Source organism: Polyodon spathula, chromosome 17 (genome assembly GCF_017654505.1).
Source record: "Polyodon spathula isolate WHYD16114869_AA chromosome 17, ASM1765450v1, whole genome shotgun sequence".
In the NCBI taxonomy this organism is placed as follows: domain Eukaryota; kingdom Metazoa; phylum Chordata; class Actinopteri; order Acipenseriformes; family Polyodontidae; genus Polyodon; species Polyodon spathula.
Genome location: NC_054550.1, coordinates 33,565,091 through 33,592,795, shown reverse-complemented (window position 1 = coordinate 33,592,795; position 27,705 = coordinate 33,565,091). Strand labels below are relative to the sequence as shown.

The window sequence follows — 27,705 nt, the reverse complement described above, 5'->3', positions numbered from 1 at the left end:
CAAAAAAATAGTTGGATCCCGCTTACACATGACCAGAAACTTGTGCTCCAGCTGCTTTTAAACTGCGTTCTTTACAAGTTTCAGATTTTTTTGTGAATCTCCATTCAAGTTAGTGCAGTAAAAACCTCAGTTTTTTCAATTCTGGACCTTAGTTGTATAGGATTTTCTTTCAGGTTTCAGGGAAAACTTCCCATCTGCTTCAAAAAGAATGGAAATCGGCAGAAATAGTCCACAGACCATTGTCTAGCACCATTTGACATGCAAGATTATTTGAATGATTCAACACTTTTCAGTTTATGTCCCTTGCATACATTTTAAAAGGTCAACAATGCTAAATGGATGCGGTTGGTAAAAAATAAAAAAAAAAGTAGAAAACTATCTGAAAAAAGCAAGGATAGGATCAAGTCTATAACATATTGATGAGTTTGCATTAAACTGGTTTGACAGGGATTGACAGTAAAATCAATCCATGTTGTTGCCATGATGAAAAGTTTAGCACTAATTGCCTGTTAGACACTCTTGAAAACAGTAATTTTAATTTATTTCCTCCCAAGCCATGACAGTTAATGGGGATTTCACAGAGAATAATATGACCCCAAGTCATGTATGTAGGTATTTTGAAAACAAATGTAAATCCGTCTTTACAGACAGTATCAAGAGTTAAAAGATCAGTTGTTCAATGGGATAACAACCTCAATAATGATCCAATTACTGTGTGTTATAAGACCAAATGTATAGAAATCATGCAAGGACTGGATTCATACCAACACAGACAGATCTTAACAAGTTTTTTTTTCTTTGTTTTTTAATACACCATTTTCTATTTTTTTGTGTGTGTGTGTTGCTAATCAGCAGCTGTAATCAGAATCAGCCAATGATGTGTGTCAGAATACAGCAGGTCTTAGTGGAGACAATTCTGTATTGCTTACATCTTCTGGTCACTAGATGTCGCTTTACTGTCCCACTATTCTAAAAAGAAATAATGCAAACACATGTTGCAGAAACCATGGAGGACAATAAACTGAGGTTAAACCAATGCCTAGGCAGGAGTCTGTAACAACGCTGTGCTGTTGGTATACAGACTGTACATCAGTTTTGCCCTAAAAGGAATCTGAACCCGTTAACTACTGTATTACTTTGAACAGGCTACTCATTTACTTTCAAACAGTAATTCTCCAGAGGCCCAACAACTGCTTACACACGCTTAATACAATAATATACATGTACCTGTAACCCTTCTTTTAAATTTTACATAGCTTCAAATTGCCACAGCACTCGTTTAGTCAACACAAAAGGATTCCCTCCGACGTTTGGAAACATTCCACAAGCATTAAACCGGCCTTCCCATAATAAAAGCAGACTTGACCTTTAGAGTGCTGACAATAACACTGTGACATCATGTAAAAATAAGCTTTAAATTTAAACCAGGTGCAGAGGGCGGCTTGGCGTCTCCTGGCTGCGGTCCTGTCCCTGAATGCTCAAAAAGACGCGATTGAGTCCAGAGTGTGACGGCAGAGGGATGCCAGGCACAGTCAGGCCCTGTCTCTCCGAAAGCCAAGTATGCAGCAGCTGCTGCTGGTAAAGCACAGCCAGAGGAAGCATTCATGCAACAGAAGATGCTTATAATAGCAAATACAAAGGAAATATTGTAAAACAACTGTTAACCTCTTCAGCGCTAGCTTCTTTTAATGTCACCCCTTTTCTGTGATTGAGCTATAACCAATATATTATTATTGAGCTATAACCAAATACTATTATTATTGGTTATAGCTCAATCACCTAGAAGAGGTGGGTTGGTCATTATGTCATAAGCAGATTACTGAAAATTTGCATCGAGCTTTTCCTTCAAGAGGAAAATAGGGCATCTACACTCTATACAAAATCATATTAGCATCAAAGGGAAGTAAAAATACATTACTATACATGGGAAACATTTACAATCACAATATGCACATTTCATGTTCATTTCTGCCAAAATAAAACACAATAGCTGATTTAAAACATTTATACAACTGTTTAAACATTTACTTAAATACAAACGACTCATTTCTTTTTTTTTTTTTTTTTACAGCACCATAATCAATATACCGTAACAAGGTACAAGCATGACAATCACAAGAAACATAAGAACACATTTAAATATATATATATATATATATATATATATATATATATATATATATATATATACATATAATGCTTTGGCATTGCTCTGCTAAACATATAGAAGCAACTCCTGCTCAGCTGTGTTTGTTCCTTTACGTAACCTGTTTGACAAACAATGCCACCACAACACAAAATGTGCAAAATACAGTTCCAACAACAAAACTACCTCTTTACTGAAGATTATCCTTAGAAAAACTACAAAACTGGAACACTGATATCAAATGTGATCGACTTGAAAAAAGAAACCTATTTGATACAGGTTTAAAAAAAAAAAAAAAAAAAAAAAAAAGCTTAAGTTGATTCAATTTATTTTAAAAAGAGGATGTATTACCCAGGCTTTGGAATGCTTAATTCACTCAGCAGTGCCTTTTCATTGGTCTCGATCAGTGATACTCAACCCTGGCTCTCGAGATTAATTCCAGTCCTGGTCTTTATTCCAATCAGGTCCTAAATTAGTTAATTGCTTCTTAACAGCTTCAACTACATTAGAACCTGCATGGAGTAAAAACCTGGACTGGATTGTCTCTCAAGGGCCAGGGTTGAGTACCAATGGTCTAGATACTCCTGTTGTTCAATAATAAGGCTGTTTGTGCAACAAGGTTAAGAAATCAAATGGTCAAACTGTGTGAGTGGTGTACAGTTAGGGATTTGTGTCTTTAAAATATGTAAACGCTATTAGATTAATTGAATAGACCTCATGATGAAGATCTGCAGATTTTTCCTAACCGAACAAGTAAATGGTATAGGCTGCTGTAAAGCAACAAAGTACCGCAAAATGGAAAGCAAGTAACTGCACATATAAACTTTTTATTCTAACAATGCCTTTATCCTGCATGTATGAATAAGCACCTATGAATGAAAGTATTTATAGACCGCTTGTATGTCTCACACTTTAAAAAAAGGAGGGGTGGTGTTAAAAATAATATTAAATCCTATTTATAAAATGATCCCTTTAATTCAATAAAACAAATCTCCATCTATTATTACAGGTTAGAATTACTTATGAATCCAAATCTCTTGATCTTTACCATAGTCCTCAAGACTACTCAAGCTATGTTCTAGTCCAGCACCCAAATACATTGCCTGTTTGTATGCCTTGTGAATGGTCTCAGTGTTACCCTTCTAATTGGGCCAGCCCTCATTGCAATAAGGCAGAACTACAGATGTCTTCTAAAAGCAACTAGAGTTTAGATTTACATACAGGATGTTTTCAGAACTGCACAGGAAGAACATATTCTCAGCATTATATACTTGTGTTGTCACCTTTTACAATAATCCCTGAGAATATGGATTGCATTACTGCAAACCACATAACCAAACTGTTGTGTAGTACAGGTGTAGTAGACCGTACATTGCCAGCAAAGCATTTAAAAGTTAAGACATTATTAAATGGATTTAGTGAAAATAGCTGTAAATGACTGGCACACTTATAAAAGGGGGTTTACAGTATATGTGGTCAATGTGCGTGCTACTTAAAAGCAATTGCACTTTATATTGTCTGCTATAAATTCAAAGTACTGGTTGGAGTTGTAATGACAACTGTACCAGCCGTCATCTGAAAGAACAAGGCAAAATATACACCTACATGAATTTGTGCTAAATTGTCAAGACAGTAGGAATGTATGGATCTAGATTTCAAGCAACATGTGTATATACTGATCACATAATTTACAGAATCTGAGATCATCACAGATTTCTAGTGTCAAGATTTAAACAAATATAACAATCCTGGAATAAAGTTCCCTGAAATGTAACAAAAATAACCATGTTCTTATTCAAAGATTTTTTTTTTTTTTAAAGTGAATATTACATTAGAATGCCATTAGATACTGTATCATACAAAGAAAACAGTGACTGTATATTACCACCTTCCTTTTTTCTAAGGTGTTTTGGAGGCGTACAGGTTTAAAATAAGTACACATTTTAAAAATTAATGAAAAGCCTATTTTCATCCCAGCACTCAAATATAATCATTACACTTTCGGATAAACTTATGCACGAAGAGTCTTTTGCATATTGTTTCAATGGTGTGTTTAAGATGTTTAAAGTTGTTTGTCTGTTGTCTGTGTATATAATGCATCAGCAATGCTACCGACTCTCAGCCCAGTTTGAAATGATTAGAGATAAACTGAGCGCACCAATACACACACAACGAATACCAGGACAGCCAGAGGCTGTGGAGAAAGTAAAAGTAAAAAAATAAACAAAACAATTAGCCATACAGAAGAGAGGGAATCGGCAAATCAGAAACACATGTCCTTAGCTGCTTTAAACTGCTCAAGTCGATCCATTCCTTGTTAAAGCAGACTTCAAAATGACAGCAGACACGCATCAAAATGAGTACTGTTACTGACTGAGGCTCGTAATCTTGTGCTGTGGAAAGTGTACTGCTACTTCTCCATCTAACTGCAAACAGGATGTTAAATGCCTCTGTGTATCAGCACCAGATTAGCAAACTGCAGCACTTGTGCTGTCTATATTCACTCATGTTCTGCTGTAGAGAAAAAAGGAACAGAATGCAGGTTTGAAGTGAGGTCTGTGTGGCCCTTATCTGTGCAATTAACCAACACTCTAAGAGGTTACACAGCTGAGCACTTATGAAGTACTGCATTGTGATCATGGTTCTATGGGAAACAGATGAACCAGTAAATACCTGTAATCTTCCAATTCAGAGTGTTCAAGTGTTCAATACTCTACTTACTGATAGCTTCTGTAATGATCTGAAACTCTCGCTGCTAATTTTGAGGTGGAATAGCCCAGGGTACACAAACAGCAAGCAAGTTGAGGTTGTAGCACCTAGAAAGACATGGATGGAAAGTACAGCATTCAAAAATATATAAGTAGGACGGTTTCCATGTTAAAAAAAATAACAATATTACAAACAAAAACATTTTGTGTATGAATAACAAAATCCTTCACTATAGACTTGCCGTACCTCATAGAATAAATGCAGGACAGTGTGCGTATCGTGAATAAAGTAGGAAAATATTTACAGGAAATCCTAGATGTTAATTTGATTTGTTTAATAAATGATACTCACCAACTATTCCAAATACATTCCTAATGTCTGGCATGTATATGGCAAGCAAAACAATGGTCGTAACAAGGCCAGCAGTGACCGCAACGTGGATGAGCCAGGAAAATGGACGGCCAGGGAAACACAGCATGATGAAAGCCTTCCTTGCCTGCAGGGTAGTCACGGAACAGAACAAACCACTTAAATAGACCCACATTTTAACACAAGCCTTTGCCACAGCGCTTATTTAACTTCTCATCAGTATATAACCTTGTATGTTTTGTGTTGTTCTTTGCAGGACCACAACAAGCATTGTGACTCTGAAATCCTCAGAAAGACGACTTAGGATCTGACTTCACTTGAAAAGCAAGAAAAAGGTGATAGACTACAGAACAAATTAATATCCAAGAACCACAGAGAGTTTACTTACAAACAATGCATAGTATGCAACCACTAATCTGATCTGAAGATAAGGAATGTTTCAGTCACACATTTTCTAAAATGTTTCAGTGTGGCTCTCGAGCAGGGGTGGGCAAAGAAGGGGATTCCACTCCAGATTTTGGTTTCAACCTTGTTCTGAATTGTTTAATAAAACCTCCAAACAGACACTAAAGAATGCACTTATTTTACTTTGTAAACATCATAGAAAGCCACTGCTTTGCTTCTGCATGATTCAAAGTAACCAGACGCTCGGTATCAGAGAGGGACAGAGGGAGAGAAAGAGCACTTTATTAAATCTTTTTGCTCACTTATATTTTAAAATTCACCCAATGTCCCAGAGAGGTTTGATTTTGATCCTGTCCACCAATGCAAAGTCACTTTTCTTAACTTGTTAAATACCTCAATACCTGGGAAGACCCCAGTGCTAAGCAAAAAACTGAACACCCATGTGTATGATTATTGTAATTACAGCCTTGCTTTGTGAGAGTGTGTAATACTAAGACTGGGAAGGTGGTTCACCTAGAAAATACGCAGATAAAGCCTGTTTTGCATGCAAATGTTTCCATCTACATGAAGATGCCACTTCCAATAGCATCCTCTTTCTCTGAAATGTTCTAACCAGAACCACCACTAATCAACCATTCCTTTTTCAGAGCAGTGTGACCCCTTTGGCTTTCTAGGAATTCCAGGAATACAATTAAAATTGCGTTTTTTTTTTTCAGAAACAAGCCCTCTACAAATATGTCACACAACGAGGAGGGAAAATTAAAGTCTGCAAAATGTTGTGAGCTGTACATACTTTCCATCATGTTTAGACAATGGCAATACTAGAATAGAAATAATTTTAGCACCACTTACTGGGAAATGTATGAGAGGAACAGTCAATAGCACTGCCAGTAGAATGCTGATTCTGACAGTCATAATAACAACATCGTGTGGCAGGTACTGGCCATAACCTTGGAGAAGTTCAGAATCGACCTCGTCTGATGCAACAAACAAACAATCACATTTCAGATTTAACAGGAAGAAATTCTGCAAGTCATTGTGGTGATTATTCTTTCAGAATAAAACAAAGGGTAAGATCACTCAATGGGGCATATTTTACAGCATTAAATGGATTCTTATATTTCAAAAAGAGAAATTGTTATAAAAACTAAGAACAAACAGCATGAATTGAGACATCTTGGATTATAATACTTAGTTGTTTGGTTCTCGTCTTCTAAAATAATCAAGTGCCTTCCGAACTGTACAAAAAAAAAAAAAAAAAATGTATATATATTTAGACCTTAAAAAAAAACAAAACAAAATGAATGCATCTCTTCTGAGTGACATGAAAAATTCTGAAAAAAATTGGTGGAAAATATACACAGCATTTGCCACCCCAATGCAATCTTGAGCAGTACAGAGCTAGTGCGTTGAAATACACATTGTAATGGTGTTAACTGTTATTCCAGGATTATTTGAAGCACAGCCATGCATATTGTTTACAATGTTTTTTGTGTGAAATGCAAATACTTGGTCTTATTGAAAAAAAATCCCCATGAATATGAAAACATGCTTGTAACACAATGCTTGGGCAAAAAATGCAGGGAGGCCTGGCCCCTTGGGCATGATGCAACTGATACATCGAACATTTACTGCAGTGCAAAACAAGACAGGCACATGCATTATTGAGGCAAGGATAGAGTGCAGGGGCCTCTCTCACATCACTGCCCCTGTGCTTGTACAGATCGGTTTACACCTACAGCAGAGGTCACAGTCTTGTTCTGACAGGGATTAATGACAGAAATCTATTAAACTAGCTAATCATTGCATCTGTTATGTTATATGCCATTCAAAAAAAGCTCACAGTAAATGGGCAGAACTGAGATGTGGCACAAAAAAGAAAAAGCCATGGTAGGTATAGAGTATGCACCCTGAAACAGTGGACAAGAAAAATTAACAAATAAACTACTGCACAGGAGCTCTTGCAGATTCCTAATAGGATACTGTTGCATGGAAAAGTTGAGTGGTTGTGTAGTGTTTAAATAGTAGTATGGTGCAAATATTTCAATCTGAAGTACTGCTACAGTACCTACTGTAGGTTAGAATTGAAATAGTTGCAAACATTGTTGTGTCTTACTGGAAATGGCAAAGAGTTTTGGAACACATTTGCTGGAATTTGAAAAATGTACAAAAGAAAATATATATATATATATATATATATATATATATATATATATATATATATATATATATATATATATTATCGGAGTTAGAAGTTTTATTGACTTACGGTTGTAAAGATTGTATAAGTTCAAAAATTCAATTTTTCTAATTATATATATATATATATAATATATATATGCTAAATATATAGATATATATACGACTGTGTGTGTGTGTGTGTGTGTGTGTGTGTGTGTGTGTGTGTGTGTGTGTGCACACACACACACACACACACAAACACACACACACATTCAACTCTCATACTGTTAGTTCATGTCTGATTGATTTGAGTAATATACCCAGGAGAGGGTTACAGACAGGATCAAGCAATCTTGAAGCAATCATAAAATACATTTCTTGGGGGCTAAGTGGGCAGCATACTCCCCCCCCCCCGACATAGAAAGTCATAGATCAATTCCTGTCTGAGGATTACACGGACATACTCCCTCTACAGATATCGTATAATGGTGAGTGGTGGCACTGTGCAGTTAAGAGTGTCTTTGAAGCAGAACACTTAATCCAAACTCTACTCCCAGACATTAATGACCCTCAGTGCAGGGCTTCTAACCCCAGTGCCCTGGCTACAACCCCCACCCCTAGAGGTCCTGGTCCCCTTTGGACTCATGTATACATTCTCAAAGAGACGTCCAGTCTAAATACAAGCACATTCTGTACATAGGTAAACAAAGCCCTTTAATTGGCAAGCGATTGAGGTCTAACTAATTGAGAATCCATCCTTCTCTGTGCACGCTCCCTCTAATAGATCCTGACTGGGTTTGGTGGCACACTTTCCTCAAGACAATTCAGGGCTAGGACATCTTTAGCCTTCCGTTCTCACGAAGCAACCACAGTCTGAAAAGAGCAGCAACTTCTTTGAAGTCCAGGGAGCAGGCATTGAGGCAGGACACATTTTACACTAGAAAATAGTTGTTTTGTTTACCTGCGAGTAGCTTACTGTAACATTTCGTGGAAGAGGGCAAGGAACAGACCACTTCTTAATAACGATCTGCAGATTAAGAAAACAATTGGTATAAAAAAAAAAAACAGAACACAAAATTAAACATATTAACGTCTTTCAGTAAATTAGCACCAATGGTTAGTTACTTTAGTGTTTGCAAAGCAGACCCAAATCTAGACAAGGAATTGTTTACATATTTAGCTCATAACAGAAAATGGTTGTAACTGGATAGTTTACTTACTACAATAACAAAGTACACCATAAATAGCCACCTGTGTAACCAAGAAAACCTGCAGATAAAAAAGAAATACAAATCAAACAATAGCTATATTTATAACAAAAATAGAAGTAGAGCATTCTGATTGTAGCGCTACTATGCCTGAAAAAAATCTCCTTGACCCTGTCCTTTGTTTATTAGGACATGGGTTTCAGCAAACTTCTCAGTGCCACTGGGTGCCATTTTACGATAATTAAGGAGGAGCTACACTAATATTTTGGATATCAGAGTGATAAACATTTCTTAACACAAGACTTGCATGAGAAAGGAAGTGTATTATTTCTGTTCCTTGATTTGAAAGCAGTTCGTCCCATGGAACAATATCAATATTACCAAATTGGAACTGGCCATCCCCTCTACACGATCCACACTCGGAACACATTTCAAAATCAAGAAAAGTATGATGACAGTACGATGACATCAATTCTAGAAAAAGAACGTTCCACTCTTGGTGCCAAAAGTTGTAAACATAGCCAATGTACACCTCACTAACTAATGTTAGTTAAGGTTTTCATTCAAGCAAACACCCAGTACATTCTAGTGAGCCTCTGAAAAAGGATATGCTACTAACCACTGGGGCTATTTCACAAGGCAAGGTCTTGCTTTATAGGCACTTGTGCAAAAGAGAACAGAAACAAACTAACTCGCATTAGTGATGCAAGTTCACATGATTAGATTGCCGATAGGAACTGCTTCTTGAAGGAAACAAAAGCCTTTGAAAAATCTGCAACCTATTTATAAAGACAAACAGAGAGCAGTTAATTGCTCATTATCTAGCTCGAGTTTACTGCCAACAGAAACACCCAAAACACAATAGTAAAAACAGTATTAAGATGCAGAGATTTAAATTAATCAACACCTGCATTGACATGCTAAATATTAGGCAAGTTTAGACTCCATTATATCTTATAAGTTAATTATTTTAGACTGATGTATAGAGAATTCTAAGAAAAGTACAGCCCCACAGGCAAAATACAGCTCCACAAAAATTCTCAGTTTGATTAATCTACATTGACTAATCATACACTGTAATTACATTGACAAGTAGGAACATAGCTAATTGTTAAACAGAGACATATACCTATACCTTTTGTTATATACTAATGCTATACAAGATGAAGATTCTTATGTTACCATGGTTTTCATAGGTCACAGAAGAGTCTAAATTAATGGGATTTTCAGACAGCACTTTGTGTCATTGAATGTTGTAATGATAGGAAGGATCAAATAATGTGAACCAGGAAAGAGATCTGTGCTCTATTAACATATATCTCCTGCATTTTGGAAGAGTAGGCGTCAAAATGAACCCCTAGAGCAGACTTCAAATGTCAGGCAATGCATTATACCCACAGCCTCATTCCAAATGCAAATATAATTTTTAATGACTTTGGCTTACCTATTTTAGGAAGAAGTGCAAGAGGAAGAACAATGCAGACAGCTGTGATAATGAGAATAGTCCTTCCATCAAGATACCAAGGGTCTCTGCAATAAGAAAGTAATGTACAACAAGGAATAGTTATTCTCTTTTCTTTAAATCTGTATGTATATTTTTTTTATCTTTTTGTATGTGTTTAAAAGGTACGCTTCGTCAGTTAGCTGGTACAATATACTCGAGGAACTGTTCAATAGTACCTACCAGTGCTTATCAGTTTTTGAAAGCAGTATCTTAAACTTATAGAAATAGCTTTCTTCTGAATAGCTGTAACCTAATCCTTAAATAATATATTGTTCTAAACTGAACCACGTCTGCTCTTTTAATATCACCCCTGTACAGTACATGCTGTGGCTGGTACCGTATAATAGGTATAAAAATCTTTAGCTGTGTGACAAATGCTATGGAATTCAGATGTTCATGCTCCAAGCTCTTAAGTGAAAGCAGACTGTTTCAAAATGTGTCTTCATTTCTTTCCTAAATGCAGTGAGACAGCCCATCATGTGTTATACATTACGAGCTTACTCACAAACCATAACAATTATGTAATTCACATGTGCACAGCTTAATTTTGCCAACCTTACAGCTTCCTGTCAAATGTCTAGGATGCCAGATAATATTTTCCTTATTGAGGAACGGTCCGACAATGTATTCCTGGAGGGAAGACTGACGTTACGGCACATGCAGAAGGCACGCTTCGTTCCGCTCTGCCGGCACGGCTGGTGGTAAAATTAAATCTCGCTTGTTGTTTATGTGTATCTGTGCGTCACCCACTCAGATGCTAAACCTGCTGTAACAACATCATGAAACAAAGTGACTCCAGCTTGGCAGCCTTGCAGCTTCTGTGCTACTCTATTAACTAAAAGCCAGTGCTTCCCATGGCATGGTCTAGCTTAAAGTCTGGGCAAACTGCAAACACATAAAAATCAGTTACCAAAATATTGATAGTCTTCCTATAGTTATATTGTTGTTTTTTAATTATTATTATTTTTTTAAATCTAGAGCAGCAACTTCTCGCTGCGCAAAGTCAGTGAGTGTTGAGTATGTCTATGAAATAAATTCTACTTATTTGATTATTTATTTATAGTCTATTTATAAGACACTTGGCTTCTCAATTCAATCAGTAAGCATTACCACTGCAATGAGAAACAGATCTGGGTATAGTAACCAAAAGCCTTTCAAACAGCAAGGCTTTCAGCACACTTTTCCACTATCTGTGTCCCAACTGACTTTTTTTTTTTTTTCTTATTTTTAGTTTTTTTTTTTTTTTTTTTAAATCCCTGATCCCATGCAGAAGATAAATAGCAAACCTTGTTTCTACAGGTAGTGGTCACGTAGCCAAAGGCAAGCCATATTTCTAACTCCAGTTAATATCACTCAAGGTGAGCTACAAGCTGAAGTTAAAGGCTTCAGGATATCTGACTATAAGCTTGGGCCCATCTCACAAAGGTGCTTTTGCAATGTGAAAACGTCTACCGCATCACACAACCGACACAAGGTAAACAACTCTATCCCCAGACTGCCCTGAAGAAATGGGACATCACTTTTAAACTTTCTGACACACGGGGTCAACATATTAGCATCTGGCAAGCTTAGACTCCATGGCAGTAAAACACACTAGCACTGCAAAGAAGTTAAAGTTCAGTTCTGTTTTTTATGCAAAACCAAAAAGCAATTACACTGTGTTGCGTACACATAACTATACAGAAGACTGCCAAATATGACAAATACAATACGTTTTCCTGTCATCTGCTTGAGAAAAGAGTCAATAGTTTGTTCTTTTAAGGTTTAATGTGCCCCAAACATTACTGAGGTATGTTGTATTAAGGGCTGTCTTAAAACATTAAACAAAAAAACATCACTAAAGATGCAAAAATACAGTAGAATGAGGTCTGTTTAACAGCAGGGGTTTAAGATATTAAGATCTGCTGATGTAAGCTTTCTCATGTCATTTTGTAGTCCTCAGTCACTGACACATTAATTGCTGTTCGCTTCCCAAATGTAATGCTAAGGTTAGCCTGCCGTGTTTCTGCCCATAGACGACGGTTGTACAATGCACTCTACTCAAGGTCAAACAGTGATGATGTGGCTATGCTTGGATTCAATCCTCTAGGGGCTACTGGCCTAGTCCTATGCTGTCAGCAGTAGGTTACAGTGCCTTGGGGGTGTTGACCTCCCTGCCCCTACCTTCATCAGCAACCCACAAAAATGTTCCCAAGTCCTGCAGATAGCTTCGGGTACATACTTATTAGTGTTTATAAGTTTAAAATGATGTACATGACCAGTAAGGCGGTGCATAGAAGAAATATAAAATAATAATAATAAAAAAATGTATTTAAAATATCTTGAAAATGTACAGTCCTCCAGGACTTTTTAATGCCGAGCAGTAGAGCCACACACGGCTGAAATCAACTACTAGAAAACATACATAAAAAAAACATTTTTGAACATACATATGTTACAAATAAAATACTTAACGTAACTATTTTAACTTTCTCAGAACTCAGTTAGTTACGGCTGGGGCATTATTGTTTTTTTTTTTTTTCACGTGTTCCATAGTCGCTTCGTTAGCAACCAAGTCAAAATCTTGAAAATTAAAACATAAATTCCTCAATTGTTACTACTGGGCAGTGGTGTGAAGACAGTGTTACAACAAGATCAATTTTTGTAAGATGATATCTACATTGAGCATCTGCTGCACAATTTAAGTCTGGCATTATAGGGGTTAAATGGCCAGTGCACAGACAATTGAATTAATTATACACCCGCTTTGGTCACCACTAAGGAACCCAGCAATAGCTGTAGGCAGTTCGGATTTGATGATAAACAGGTACGAAGACATGGCTGTGGATAAGAAGTTGACCAAAATTAAATCATTTTTCTATTTCTTCAGTTTAACGTAATTTCAAACTATTGTTGACCTTTACTCAAGTTGGTCAGCAAATTTCAAAACGACTGTATGCTTGATTTATTGAATTGCAGACATTAGTTGATCACTTCAAACCCATTAGTAATGCTTCCAATTTGAGCTGCAAAACGCAGTCCTAATCCAGGTATTTCTTGCTATGGCAACCAGAATATTTTTTCCCCTCAACTCCGTAATCCGATCTCCTCTAGCTTTTCATTAAAATCCTGTGAATTATGCATGAAAGAAAGAACTAACAAAAAAAGAAAGAAAGAAAGAAAGAAAGAAAGAAAGAAAGAAAGAAAGAAAGAAAGAAAGAAAGAAAGGCTAGGTATAAGGCATTCACAATGCATGAGTAAGCCTTCGAAAGCAAAAAAAGAGGCCTGTTGCCAATGCCGAAAATACATTAATGTAAACTGACTTTTACCTACAGCATGGCTAAATTAAAACCAGTTGCCAGGTCAGTAAATGAGGAAATATTCACTGCTTTGTATTTAAAGTCCCAGGGTTTCTGAAGTGGAATTGCACAGCTGTGTTGTGCCCTGGCTTATTGCAGTTGCAGCCTGCATACTTCATTTACTGGTCACTGAAATCCCTGCGTCTGTAATTGTTTTCCTTAAAAAATCCTTCTAATTCACTCCTGAACTTCGTCTTAAAGAAGTTGTATTTCATATTTATAGTACTCTATATTCTTATATAGTACTTATATTCTGACAATTAGAAAAGTAAAACAGAAATTTGCAACAATGTGCCCTTTTATTTAAAAAAATAAATAAATCATTTCTGTCTTCACAATCAAAATGTACCTATGCTGACCTTGTGTTAGTAAGGCATTCAGTTTGGAGAGCATGCCAACATTTTTACTAGACATAATAGCTGTATTTGTTATTAGTATTATTTAGTGCTGATGTCTTCTCCACTCCACTCAAACCATAGGCTACATGCTTTTTTTCTAAGCTTCCTAAATCAGTGGTTCAGGATATAACAGTGGCAACAACAATGTATCTATCAGCATGCAATTCCTTGAGTAAAATTGGGGTTTTAAAAAAGAAATATATTATATATGGATGGGTGTGCTCGTAATCTGATCTGTGATTTAATCCAAGGCAAAAACGATTAACTGCAACCCACAACAATTATACCACACCAATTTTATTATATATTTATAATTGACTACGGTACACACATTACTTCCCGTTATAAAACTTTTACTGTTGCAGGAATTGCACAAACAACAAAATAATTTGTTTATCAAGTTATTAAAAAAAATTTATATACATGAAAAGTATCAAATTTTATATATTAATGTTTACCAAATATAAATATCAGTAAATATAAGGTTCTTAAACTATCTTAAATAAATGGGCAATTCTGTGTTAATACTGACATTGAATTTGTAAGCTGGTTATATTAAAATGTGGTTATAACCACATTTAGAATCCTCAGTTTGTATTATTTGGCTATAAATACAGGTTGATGCTCCGAAGACACTGCCATGCATTTCTTTACTAACGATAATGCAAACACAAACACAGCAACTCCTACTTACTGTTTTATGGCATGCCAATAATTGCATGAAAGGAGAAATAAAGAAATACATGAGTTACAAAAATTACGCAAAATGATTACGCAAAATCTTAAGGTGATAAACGTGATCTATGTCTGAGCCCCGTAATGCATTCTCTCTCTATCTATCTGTCTATATATCTTCATGTTAACCTAATAATGTGTATCTCACCGAAGAACGGAAACTTGCTTCTCAACACCTTTAGGGTCTATACAAGCTCTTATAGGATTAATTGTCCATCCCTAGACAAGCAAATGCACCACGGGAGGAAGTGCTGTGTTTGTTCTTCAAGCCAAGTGTTTCCACTCTTTCAAAAAAAAAAAAAAAAAAAAAAAACCCGTTTGCAGGGCATCACACAAGCCTACTGTCAACATAGCTGATTTACTCTATAGGCAACACTGTAATTAAAGTTGATGGGCTTATCAATTTTCATGAAGCAAATAAGTATTTACACAACACTTCCTAATTAAATCCCAGCTGAAAAGACACAATTTAAGCAATAAAAGGGTTGTTATCTCTGCAAAACTTTCAGCACCGTAGGGGACCCCATCTTCTCCTTTTCATGTGTTTCAGTGCAGAGAACTAAGTGATCAAAACCCTGATAAAGGACAAAGAACTTCTCCAGGCAGCTTGTCTTTCATCCAACTCTCAAAAAACAGCAGAGCTGAGCGAAGCGACGGGTGCACAGCAAATGTATTTACTGAAACGTTCAACCTCTGTGACCTTTTTCAGGATGCCTTTCTGATATCCGGTTACAGAGGCTTACTGGGGTGATGTAGTGCATGACAGCATTGCCTCTGAACAGTACTAGCAGCACCAGCCACATTCTGTTCAGTAATACAAATGCGATAAACACATTGCATTTTTAAACAGTGGGGTTTAGCATAAGTCTTTTGTATGCTTAAAACGTTTTCTTCCAACAGACTGATGGTGATCTGATCTCTGTTAGGAAGCAATATAACCAGCAGTTTTACTTTACTGGCAGTTACATGAACTGTATGTGGCTTTGATGTTTTGGCAATGCGAAGGAGCTACCCTCTCGTGGGGGTGCTTTGTAGAGCTTTAAGAGTTTATGATTTTAGAATTAATTGTGAGGTTGTGAAAATTTGCAAATTTGTAATTTTTAGAGGTTATACTGAGCCATTGCAACACAGGTCATTCTGAAATACATCAGAAAAAGTAATCAGACTAAAAGTGTGTTGTTGCAAATGCAGCAGTAACATTTTCCGTGGGCAGTGCATAAAACACATTAAGTTATGTTTAAGGATGTTGCACAAAGCAACTTGACACATTTAAGTTATCACCTAGAACAATCTACTCTTTCATTAAGAAATGTACAAAGTAACTCACCTTCAATATTCTGAATCAGTATAGTGCTTGCAACCAAAACCTATAAAAATTGAATAATAACCGCTATCAGTTTTCCTGCAATAGTGGGAACGGACCTTGATTCAATATGTAAAATATCACCTTGTCCTCGTAATATATGCATCGATGGGTGGCCCAATGGCTTTTATTTCATTTTTGACATTCACTATTTCATATTCCTGATCCTGATATATGAAGGATGATGCTGTACTTAGTAAAGCAATAAAGTTCATTAGTGTTCTGTGAACAGCAATCACCTGCTATGAGAGAAGCAGCTGCCTGTCAGTGTCCGCTCCTGCTTCTGCTGTGGTTTATGGGTTAACTATCTGTGGCTACATTTCTCTCCAAGGCCATAATTAAACTGGAAGGAGAAATGCAAAATAGCTAGTTAATTAACGGTGGATAACATTTACCTTGCCTGGTTTCTGGAAGGCACAGAGACCGAGATCTTCATAAGATGTAATGGCTGCAGAAAAATAAAACAGATTATGCGTAATTAAAGATTGCTGTTTTTAACTGGGCTACTAGTTGATATACAAGGTTTACCCAAACAAAAAAAAACTGTCCATTTATGACTTAAGGATCCTTTAAACCACAGATTATTACCCCTTAGGCCTATTGTCACAATCTAAAGCCAAGTGATCACCATTTAGAGCAAGTTCAATTGGCAGACTTGAAAGATGTTACACTATTTGATTTAACACGCACACCTAGCCTGGTGTCTGGAGATTGGGGTTCACTTCAGGACAGTTTAAGGTGACACTGGCAGATCCCCGTGGGCTGGGGGCTGGCAATGAGCCCGTCTTCCTGTCTATATATTTCCTGTCCCATGCAGAGACATTGGCATCCGTTCATTCCCCACAAGCACCCAATCCAAAACCAATATGCAGTTTGTATTTGAACCAAAAACGTACAGTCCAACATCAACATTATAAAAAAAAAAAGAAAGCATACCCATATTTATTTTAAACAATCTGCACAGGTTGCTTTTATTAAAACTATAGCTTTTCTATCCAGGCACACTGACTTATTTTTCGAATAATTACATCCAAAAACACTGTTAAAAAAAAAACTACTAGGTTTTGAAAAGCAAACACAGACCACGTGCAAACGGTTCAAGTCTTTAAGAAATACTGAGGGTCTCTGAAAAATGTAGTCAAAACCATTAGTAATTAGTAATTGAAAGAAGCATTATTTACTTCTATTTTTGAGCAACACATTTTATTTTTTTCTGCCAACTAAATGTTTTTCTTTTCATATTATTATTAATGATTAAGCACCTTAAACTGAGAAGTTAGTCAAACACAGAACATATGATTAATGCCAAACTAATTAATGCATTATATACACACACACACACACACACACACACACACACAAAGCTGCAAAAATATGTTTTGTGCCAAACATTAAGAAATCACGTTAAAGAAAATATTGGAAGGACTCCATTCCACTGCAGTAATATTATAATAATACAAAAATGATACTATCTTTAGAGACAAGTACAGATGTTTTGTATTTTTTTATTCAAATAAACCACTTGTCAAAGCCAATGTTCAAAATAGTTGTTCGTTCAAGTAAAGCTAAGTGCCTTCTACAGTATAACTAACAGGACTTGCAGAAACTCATAGCAACAGTGAGCTTTCATTTAGCATCATGAACAAAGTACAAACATTTATTACACAAAAAAAAAAAGAAAGAGTCCTCTGTCATTAGATCACTGTCACTAGGGGAAAACTGCTAAATTTTCCGCTGCCTAAGCAAACACCAGATAATAGAAAACAACCTTTAAGTTAAGATGCCAACTTAAAAGGGCTGAAATTGTATTTTTATTACAACATTTTATACAGGAAATTGATCTTCTTAAACACAACCCACATGTCCGTTTTAAATAACGAATATTTAATCGTTATTATTATTTTATTTAATTTTTTTCTTAAAGCACTTTGTGGAAGTGATTCTAAAAATATGTTTACTTTTCATTCAAAATGAATACTTTGTTTAAGTGCTGTAATATACAGTTACATGGCATTAGCTCAGGTTCCAGCCTTTCCAATAACCTGTCACACTGGATACTTTGCTGTTTCTATTTTGAGTAAGAAAACAAGAACGATGGAGCTTTATATCCTGGATACACAGATCTGATACCCACTGCGGTTTACCCAACCCTCTTTCATTTAATTTACAAGATCCTAATCCTTGTCCTATACAGGGTCATTTAATCATACAAGTACATGTTGTTATTTTATTTAAAAAAAACAAAAAAACATAAACAGTTTGAGAACAAGAGGCATTTGTTCATTTGATCAGGAATCTAATTGTTGTTTTAAATGCTACTATTTCACCTGGAAGGCTATTCCATGCACTTATAACTCAGTGTAAAGGTTTTTCAGATCTTTAACTGCTGTTGCTGTTTTTGTTTTTGTTTTCCTTTTCCCATTTTATTTATTTTGTGCTCTTGTAATCTAGACAGTAGTTTCATTTTATAGTATACTCAATTCATTTGTAGCACTTACCGGTTTGGTTACATATTTTCAGAAGTAGATGTATGGAATATGACGCAAGGCTGGCAACTATTGTTAGCAAGACACTACAAAAAAAGAAAACATTAAAATTATCCGTCATTTTTCAGTCCAAAGTCAGACGACTTAATGGGGTTGAATCAGAGTAAGAATTGAGCCTGTGTAAGTTTTCTTTCTGCCCTGTAATAGGTAACACAATACAAAAAACATAAAGCAATTTGCAGACCCAGTTTGGAAAAGACTGAGGATATGCTCTGCCTTGGTTTTTTTTTTTGTTTTAAATCTAGCTCTGATGCTATACGACCCTTCAAATTTATTTACTTTCTATTCAAATTCTGCAAGACTAAGAATGAACACTTAATATGTTGTTATTTAAAGTCAAATCAACTTCCATGAACGAGGTGACTAACAAAAAGTCCACTCAGCCCTTTATTTTTTTTTTTAAATCAGATTTATGCGATTAAGTTACTGACATGCCTGCAGCAGTTATTATGAAAACCTTACCGGTACATTACTGTTATAGAATAGAGAGTGCTGATCATGGAACCTTAGCCAGATGATGTCATTGTCACAAGAAAATTAATTGAGTCCATACTGAAAGCTTTTCATGAACAACAGGCGTAATTCTCCCGATATTCTTTTGGCATATCATGTGCCCTTTTTATTCAGCTCAAAAGCAACAGTGTGATTCCATTACAATGCTTGGAATTCTTGAGTGTTTTTTATTTATTTTTGGTGGACCATAATATGGCAACAGACAGGCTTTCATTGCAATAGTTTTATAAATTGGCCTGCCACAACATTCACAGTGATCTGCTAAATGACACAAGAGTTGGTTGGTTCATGTCTGGAAATGTTATCGACTGCAGCATTTTATTTTTTTTTTTTCAATCTGAACAGGAACTGCCAATTGTACATAACAGCACAGGGGGTTTGTGAAGTATTACAGCCCGCGGGGAATGGAGTCTAGATCAACAGACCCATTTAACTTGAGACCCCAGAGATACTTTGTACCATGACTGAAATACAGTAGCTGGAGTTGTCACAGATGTAGGGACACTAAGCATAAAAGAAAGTGACATACTGAAATGCTGATTGCTAAATTGCTGCATCTAATTTCCAGTGGGATAACGTTTCACAAAGAATGGGATTTTCATAAAAATGCTACATTTGTACTTTACTGTTTGTAGTGACTACAAGAGTCTCAGTTTTATCATGAAACAAATACTTTATGAGTTACTTTTAAACAGCAAAAAAAAGCTATTTTAAATTTAATTTTGCCCACATTTGGGTGAAATAGATCAATATTTACAGAACTGAAGCTTACCAGCATTTACAAATAGTGCTGAAGCCTACCACAGAGGGAAAGAGACAATTCTTCACACACAGAGTGGAATGGGTTACCTAGTCATGTTGTGGAGATCAATCAGCTATTAGGAACCGGACAAGTGAAGATAGGCCGAATGGCCTTCTGTTGTTCGTAAATTTTCTTAAGTCCTTATGATGACTTAATTTGGGAAGATTCTGAGCTGTGGAAAATAAGTCTAAATACCATACATGGAAATCTTCTTAATTGATTACACTGGATCTGCTGTCAGTCAATGTAAACTTGGTTAAGGCTAAAGTAGTCAGATTTAACAATTATAGCATCAGAAGCACCATGCCCAACAAGCGATTACTGGCCTTAGGACTTCAGGCAGCTTCACTCGAACATACAGGATAGAAAAGTTGACAAAAGAAATGTGTACTATATTTGAAAAACAAACTGAACAAAGCCTTCAGTCAAAACTTTAATTTTCTCTGTCATTACAAAACCATTTCACAATTTAAACAACTCAGTGTCAAATGCATTAAAAAAAATCTCTCTTTCTCTCTCACCAAAATCCTATGATCCCAGTGCTGGCCATGGCATACGCTAATCCCAGGATTCCACCACCCATGATGGCATTCATCAAATTAAACACAGAGGAGCCAAAGGAGGCCCCTGAGGATCCCTGGGTTGGGTTTCTCTTCAAAAAAGAAGGACTTATATTACACAGCTATTTAAAAACCAGGACTACAAAATAAAAAATTAATGTGGATGAAAAAAGCAGCAGAATGATAAGTATGTGAAAATGGCCTAATTTATCCCAGGTGATCCTATGCCAAGAAAAAAAAAACTAAAAAACTTGAGCTTGACCCCGAGTTGTGCTTATATTAGGTAAGGCATCTTTTCTCATTTTCTTAATTAAAAAGTGTCAAGCAAGCTCCAACGCCTCTCTGTTTAAACCCCCAGGAGCCAATTTTAATGAGAGGACAATATCAATTTACATACGGTTTATCCAGTGAAGCTTTTCTTAATACACCTCTAAATATCAACAACGTCTATCAGAAGGTACCATCTTGATTATGTTTTTGTTAAATATAAAGACCATCTGTCTAAAGAGGACACATTCACGTTGTACACAGGTTTAACTGTACATTTATGTTTGATTAAAAAAAGTGATCCGATACTTTATTTCATAAGGAAACCCTCTTAAAACTGCTAATAAGTTCAAAGAAAAGTCAATTCTTATAAGGGAAAAAGGGTGCACATTATTAAGCTTAATCTAAAAATGCAGCACTGGAATGCAACACCAGAAAGTGGCACAACAGCTCTACATTCATAACAGCACTCATATTGCAGATTTAAACATTGATTTTGAAAAAAATAACAGATGGCAATATGATACCTTATAAGCAGTGTGTGATTTGTGGTTACTTGTAATATATCATTTCCTCGGTTTGGTTTATGACAACATGTTAAATTTCCAATACTATTTCAGGAGTTTTCAGGCTCCTATCATTGCATCTTTTGGAGTTCTGTGCTCCAGATATGTTCAGGAGGAATTTAACACTTGTTTTTTGTATCATGTTTTAATGCGCATCCTTTTATTGTATTCCAAACCTAAATCCTCTCGAAGAATCAATTTCAGAATAGAGGGTTAAGTGTCAATAAACCTGAGTATAACTGCATCTTCCAGGAAATAAGATTACCTGGAACAGAGGAGTAATGTTCTTGCTAAAAGCTATAGAATTTCCTTCTGCAAAGATCTTCAGCTGCTGGCATAACTCCAATTTGCTGAACTGTTCAGCAACCATAAAAATAAGAATTTTATCTGCATTCGCATGCACCATTTGTGATTTGCTATGCAAAATCGATAATATACTTAGCACATCCTGCAGCCCTTTTGATGAACAGCTTACCTTCGGAATTATTATTTTCTTTAGCTAGGTACTGTTTAGTTATTTATTTCAACAGATCATTCTTAGCAATGGATTTTATACTCTTCTTTGAGCAGATTTTATTTTTCATTTGATGTACATGAAAAACACACGAAATTGCCCAGACTCTATCAAGAATAGAGCCAGTAGGAATAACAATGTAGCAGTGAAAGGATTTTTATTTATGTTTTATTTTTCTGGACCATTACATAATTTCACTGGGAATCCAGGATTACAGCTGTGTAACAAATACCAGTATGAAGACATAATCTCAAATGCACTTTGTGTTTGCAAACCATTCTATCACTAGGGGGTAAAGGTCATAGGCAAAAACTGCAAAGGTGAGAGGCAAACCCCCACTACCCAGTGTACAAAAACAAACAAACAAACAAAACAATGTGACTTATTTACTAAGCTTTTGTTTAAGTGCAAAGTTCACAGCTTGATTTTATAAATGTCACATTAAACATCTGTTTATTTCTTTTTTCTGTAAGAGTTTCTTTCAGAAAGGGAAATAACTGCATTGGGACCCAGTTTTGAAGCACCTTCCCACTTTACCGACGAGACACAAACAAGTCACATGACAATGGGGACCAACCCCCCAGTTAAGGTTAAATTACAATGTAATGCATGCTAAAAAAATACTTTCGAAAACTGCTTGGTTTCACAGATCCCAATTACCACTTCACTGGTCTTCCTTACCGCCTGGTACCGTCTACATTACTCTGAGATTAGAGCTAATCGGGGTAGGGTTAATTACAGTGTCATACCAAATGAAAACATACAACTCCTGGGCAAAACTGGTCAGGCTCAAAAAGGTGTGATTGTCGTAATGCTAATATGGCAATAAGGAATAAGGACTACAGATTACTATATAAATAACAGCTTTTAAACAATTAACATCCATGGTCTCAAGATCAGATGAGTTGATGCTAAAGGCGTTAAATAATTCATCTGCCCATTAATAATTACAAACTTACATTCCCGAGCAGAGGCGCCGATTCGGTAACATCAGGCCCCTGAATATTACCACTGTCTAGCAGCGCACTGTTACCCTCGGAGTCATTCACTGTCCTGTAGTTTACAAATACAAAATTATACAGAAAACACACATTACAAATACCAGCTCCCTAACACGTTGAGTCTAAGTAATATGGGAAGCCTTATAGAGCTGAACTACTACTATCTACGGTACTTCTGATAACTCAACCCAACCTGCTCTTTCTTTTTTCTGCTCAGCTCAGCTGCTTGAGCTGCATGTGAGAAGTGTCCATAGTTTGGGTAGATAGGCTTGGCCTGTCGCATTTAGATGATGTTTCCCAACCCCTCCTAGTTTTGTTGGAGATAGACTTCTTTCTTCCAATAATCACTGTTGTTGTCAGTGACGTTTACCGTCAATCCGGCCATTGGTAAAGTCGTAGCATGCTGCTCGCATGAGTTCTGGAGAGTTAGTGATGTTGAGGTGAGTTACAGAAGCAAGATGTATGTGTTTTTTTTCAACGATTTTACATCTGATAATGTTTGTTGTTTCCCTTTGTTCAAGTGTATGCTGATAAAGAGGGTTGCAGACGTAACTTATTGGTCCAGTGCAATGTGCTTATATGCTAGCTAGTAAATTTAGGTATAATTTCAACATCCGTTAGCTGTTTGTTAAATACGGTATGTATTATTTTTTTTTGTAATGACAATATACATAGAGGGGTTAATGAGCAAATATCAATAATATTTACAACCGTCCAAATCATGTGTTATACGTGTTTTTTTTTTTTTTTTTGTCTTGAGTGTTGTGTTATTGATAGTAGTTCATTAACACCTCTATGTATGTTTGTCGTATAATAATAGTGCTTGGTATGGGTGGGATTACTTTATCTGACCTCACAACCAATCCACTTCAGTTTTGGCATACTGCAGCTATGACTTATGTTTCACATAACAACATACGGTACAGTATCGAAATCAGATCCCCATAAACGTGTGTTTATGTACACAGTGTGCACGTGAAATTGTAATTTATTGAGTATTTGTGGATCTGTTCATCATGTTAATGTGACCAGCCTTTAATTTTCTTTGGACAATGGCCCTTTGCTGTCTTACACTGAATTAATTTGTGTGGGGCCCCACCAAAGCCAAGGGGCTTCAGGTGATGTGCCCCCAGTTAAATGTATGACATTTGCATGGATGTATTAAGTGCTTGGTAACATTAATGAGACCATAGAGATTAAATTACCTCTAAGTTTTTTTTGTTTTTTTTTGTTTTCTGTTTTGTTTTGTTTTTTTGCTCGCTCAACATTAAGGGAACAACATTCTTTTTTCCCATAGGAATATCTGCCGGATCTTTAATTTTGTGAAACCAGAGACCAGGTTGAAAACGGTATCATTAACAAAGCTAGACCACAGACTGTTCATAAAGCCTGCATCCCTTCCAGCACTGTGCAGAAGGAGCTCTGTCACACTGCTGGCAATGCCTGAACAGAAAAAGAGAGACATGGATCTGTCCACACCTCCTGCAGGTGTGCGTGGCATGACCCAGCTCGACCGGGGTGCTTTCAGGAAAACCATCTCAGTCCCAGCTATCAAAGTGAAGAAGGAAGTCATAAACAAACTAATGAAATCTCTTAAGAATGTAGCACTGCAGCGGCCAGGCATAAAGCGTGTGGTGGAGGACCCTGACGATGAAAACCACAGGCTTGTGCTTCTGGATCCCTTTACCATTTCATCAGCTAGCTGCTTTGGTGAGTCAGAAAAAGCTGCAATGAAACAGCTTGAGGTCAGCACTGAGATTCACACATATGACTTGGAGCTGGCTTACGAAAACTTCAAGAGCGAGGAGGTCTTGCGTGCTGTTTTACCCGAGGGCCAGGATGTAACGTATGGATTCAGCAGAGTAGGACACATCGCTCACATGAACCTTCGAGAGCACCAGCTGCCATTCAAGAGTCTGATTGGTAAGATAATATACCGTTCTTTAATCAACTACTGTGTGCTAATTACAAGTTACAGGTCAGACATGGTACAATTTCAACAGTACGGATGTTTTTCAGGTATTTCAGTCAAGATCTTCATTTATTATAACAGTACGCTTATTTTTCTGTTCTACAGGACAAGTTATAATTGACAAGAATTCTAGCATAACATCTGTAGTCAATAAAACCAATATAATTGACACCACTTACCGGAACTTTCAGATGGAAGTTCTTGCTGGAGAAGACAACATGGCTACAAAGGTAATCCTTCCAACAAAAAAGTGAGATGCATGCCCTTCCTTTACCTGTCTGATTCTACACTTCTCTCAAAGAGACCTTCACTGGAAGTTCTAAAAGTATTTTTAAAAAGTTCTAAGTACCATTGTAATTAAGTGTGGAAACCCATGACCCTAAGGCCCATAGATAATTTGTATGCTAAATTATACCTCTACTTCGACAACTAAGATGTCATTGATGACAACAAACTTCCCATACTAGGTTGCCTTTGTCAAACTGAAAAGTAAATTCAAATCTTAAACACTTTTAAATGTAATATTTCCATGATTGCAGTATTGAGTCATTGCATTATTATGTAGTTGAGTGCTTTTGTTGTATTCCAAGTTTATTATTATTCTTTTTTTATGGTTGTATACCATGAAAGTTGAAAAGATTACATATGTCAAAAAGCATAGGCTGTTTTCATAAATCAATTTAAACATGAATCTGTTAATCTTAAAAGCGAATTGATTGGTGAAAAGAAGCTAAATGTATAACTTGATCATCTTTTATACTTCCTTAGGTCAGAGAGAATAGTGTTACCTATGAGTTTGATTTCTCTAAAGTCTACTGGAATTCTCGACTGAGCACAGAGCATGAGAGGATAGTCAGCCTCCTGGAGCCAGGGGACACAGTGTTTGATGTCTTTGCTGGGGTCGGACCTTTCGCCATTCCAGCGGCCAGGAAAAGTTGTTCAGTGTTCGCCAACGACCTCAACCCTGAGTCTTACAAATGGCTGCAGCATAACTGCAAACTGAACAAAGTAGACAAAAAGATACATGTATTTAACCTGGATGGTAGGGACTTTATTCTAGGAGCAGTGAAAGAACAATTAACTGAACGGCTGCATAAAGCAACGACACAGAAAAAAAACACTGTTCACATAGTCATGAACCTGCCAGCTTTAGCTATCGAATTCCTTGATGCTTTTAAAAATCTTCTTGAAAACCAGCCATCTGGTGATTCCAGCCTGCCGTTCGTGCATTGCTACGGTTTTTCTAAGCATGATAACCCTGCCCGGGACATTCAGGAACGGGCTGAAGGCTTTTTGGGAACGTCTCTGGAGGGTCACTGCACAGTTCATCTGGTGCGGAACGTGGCTCCAAACAAGGAAATGATGTGCATAAGCTTCCAGGTCCCACCAGAGGTGCTCTTCAGGAACCGTTCAGAAGAGCAAGGTCAGTCTTTGAGTGGAATGAGCTCTGAAGGAACCTCTTCTCAGCAGGGATGAGTTTCCTTTGGGACATTATGTGAATTAAATTAAAGCAATAAGTTACTGAGGGAAATAATATATTTTAATTTGGTAGAAGGAGTTAGGCCTATATGTTCTAGTGTTTTAATGATGCACAATAGTTTCCATTTGAAATGTTGTTTTAAGTAGGTCCTTGCATAAACCTTTGACCGATTTTATAGAGGATATGAGCAAACAGTAAAATGTAAAAGCATAACTGAACTAATTCTCTAATAATTACCAAATGTCTATTGTTGGCTATAGTACAGTATATTCATTATGCTCCTAATATGTAACACTCTTGAATTTATTTTGTGATGTGTCACTTTTAGCTTTATAAAATGTAAAAGTAAAACGCATAATGGTATGTAATTTGAAAAGCCATTTCATTCTATAAGAGGAACATTCTGCAATGATTGTATAAAATGTGCTGATAGGGTCAGAGGTTTCTGAGCTTTGTGTTCTCAATGAATTCAAACTTTCTTGCAGATAATCCAGAGGAACCGGCCCCTAAGCGTCAGAAGTGTGATGGTCCGGATTCACCCTAGAATCATGATAAAACAGAATGGGGTATAACATCGAGAGTCTTATCCAAAATAATCTGCAACATTGAAATAGCTTTTATAAAAAGAGGACCATTAAAGTATTTGTTTTAATTATGGATCCATCTCAGCTGATTTTAGTTTGGTTTCCCAAAAGACTTCATATACAGTACAGAATGATGGACTTAAAGATATGCTTATTCATAAGTTAATTAAAAAAAAAAAAAAAAAAAAGTTTTTAATTAACCTTATTGTGCCTTTATTTGGGAAAAAAACATAACACTCTTTACTAGGACAGATTAATTTGTACAAATATTACCAGATATTACCAGATCAATTCAAGTTCTGGTTTGAAAGCTCCAATGATCCCCTCCATTTCCAGGCTGTTTCATTCATCTCTAAACAAGAATGGTTGTAGAATGGTCCAATGCATCTATAGTATTTCTGCCTGTGGAAAGCCAACCCTACTGGAACATGATTGACCTGTTTTGTTTTTAAGTATGGTAATCCTAGGCAACGGAAACAGAGCATGAATCACGTGCGTTCTGATAGCACTGAATCAATATTGTGATAATTAAAGTTATTTAAGT

At 36.4% G+C, this 27,705-nt stretch overlaps 1 protein-coding gene and 1 pseudogene across 4 annotated transcripts; one reads left to right on the top strand and one right to left on the bottom strand.

Annotated features, from left to right (window-relative positions):
- Positions 1 to 23,408, bottom strand: LOC121329697 (annotated as a pseudogene).
- Positions 10,492 to 27,313, top strand: LOC121329581 (tRNA (guanine(37)-N1)-methyltransferase-like). 4 transcript variants are annotated; one of them, XM_041275234.1, is made up of 5 exons: positions 10,492 to 10,561; positions 24,423 to 25,048; positions 25,203 to 25,327; positions 25,866 to 26,520; positions 27,063 to 27,310. In XM_041275234.1, exons 2-5 carry the CDS (start codon positions 24,565 to 24,567, stop codon positions 27,119 to 27,121), a joined length of 1,323 nt encoding a protein of 440 aa, XP_041131168.1. In that variant the 5' UTR covers positions 10,492 to 10,561; positions 24,423 to 24,564; the 3' UTR covers positions 27,122 to 27,310. The 4 variants fall into 4 exon arrangements, with proteins under 4 accessions (XP_041131168.1, XP_041131165.1, XP_041131166.1 ...); XM_041275231.1 differs by lacking the exon at positions 10,492 to 10,561 and adding an exon at positions 23,428 to 23,565 and having other exon boundaries at positions 27,063 to 27,313; XM_041275232.1 differs by lacking the exon at positions 10,492 to 10,561 and adding an exon at positions 23,524 to 23,585 and having other exon boundaries at positions 27,063 to 27,313.
- The last annotated feature ends 392 nt before the right edge of the window (positions 27,314 to 27,705 follow it).

What these genes read in the sequence shown, in the direction of transcription:
- LOC121329581 (XM_041275231.1), top strand. Translation starts at nt 23,537, where the DNA reads ATGAGTTCTGGAGAGTTAGTGATGTTGAG. An exon ending in GGAGAGTTAGTGATGTTGAG is followed by an intron (nt 23,566 to 24,422) that starts GTGAGTTACAGA and finishes TTTTTCCCATAG; the next exon opens with GAATATCTGCCGGATCTTTA. An exon ending in AAGACAACATGGCTACAAAG is followed by an intron (nt 25,328 to 25,865) that starts GTAATCCTTCCA and finishes ATACTTCCTTAG; the next exon opens with GTCAGAGAGAATAGTGTTAC.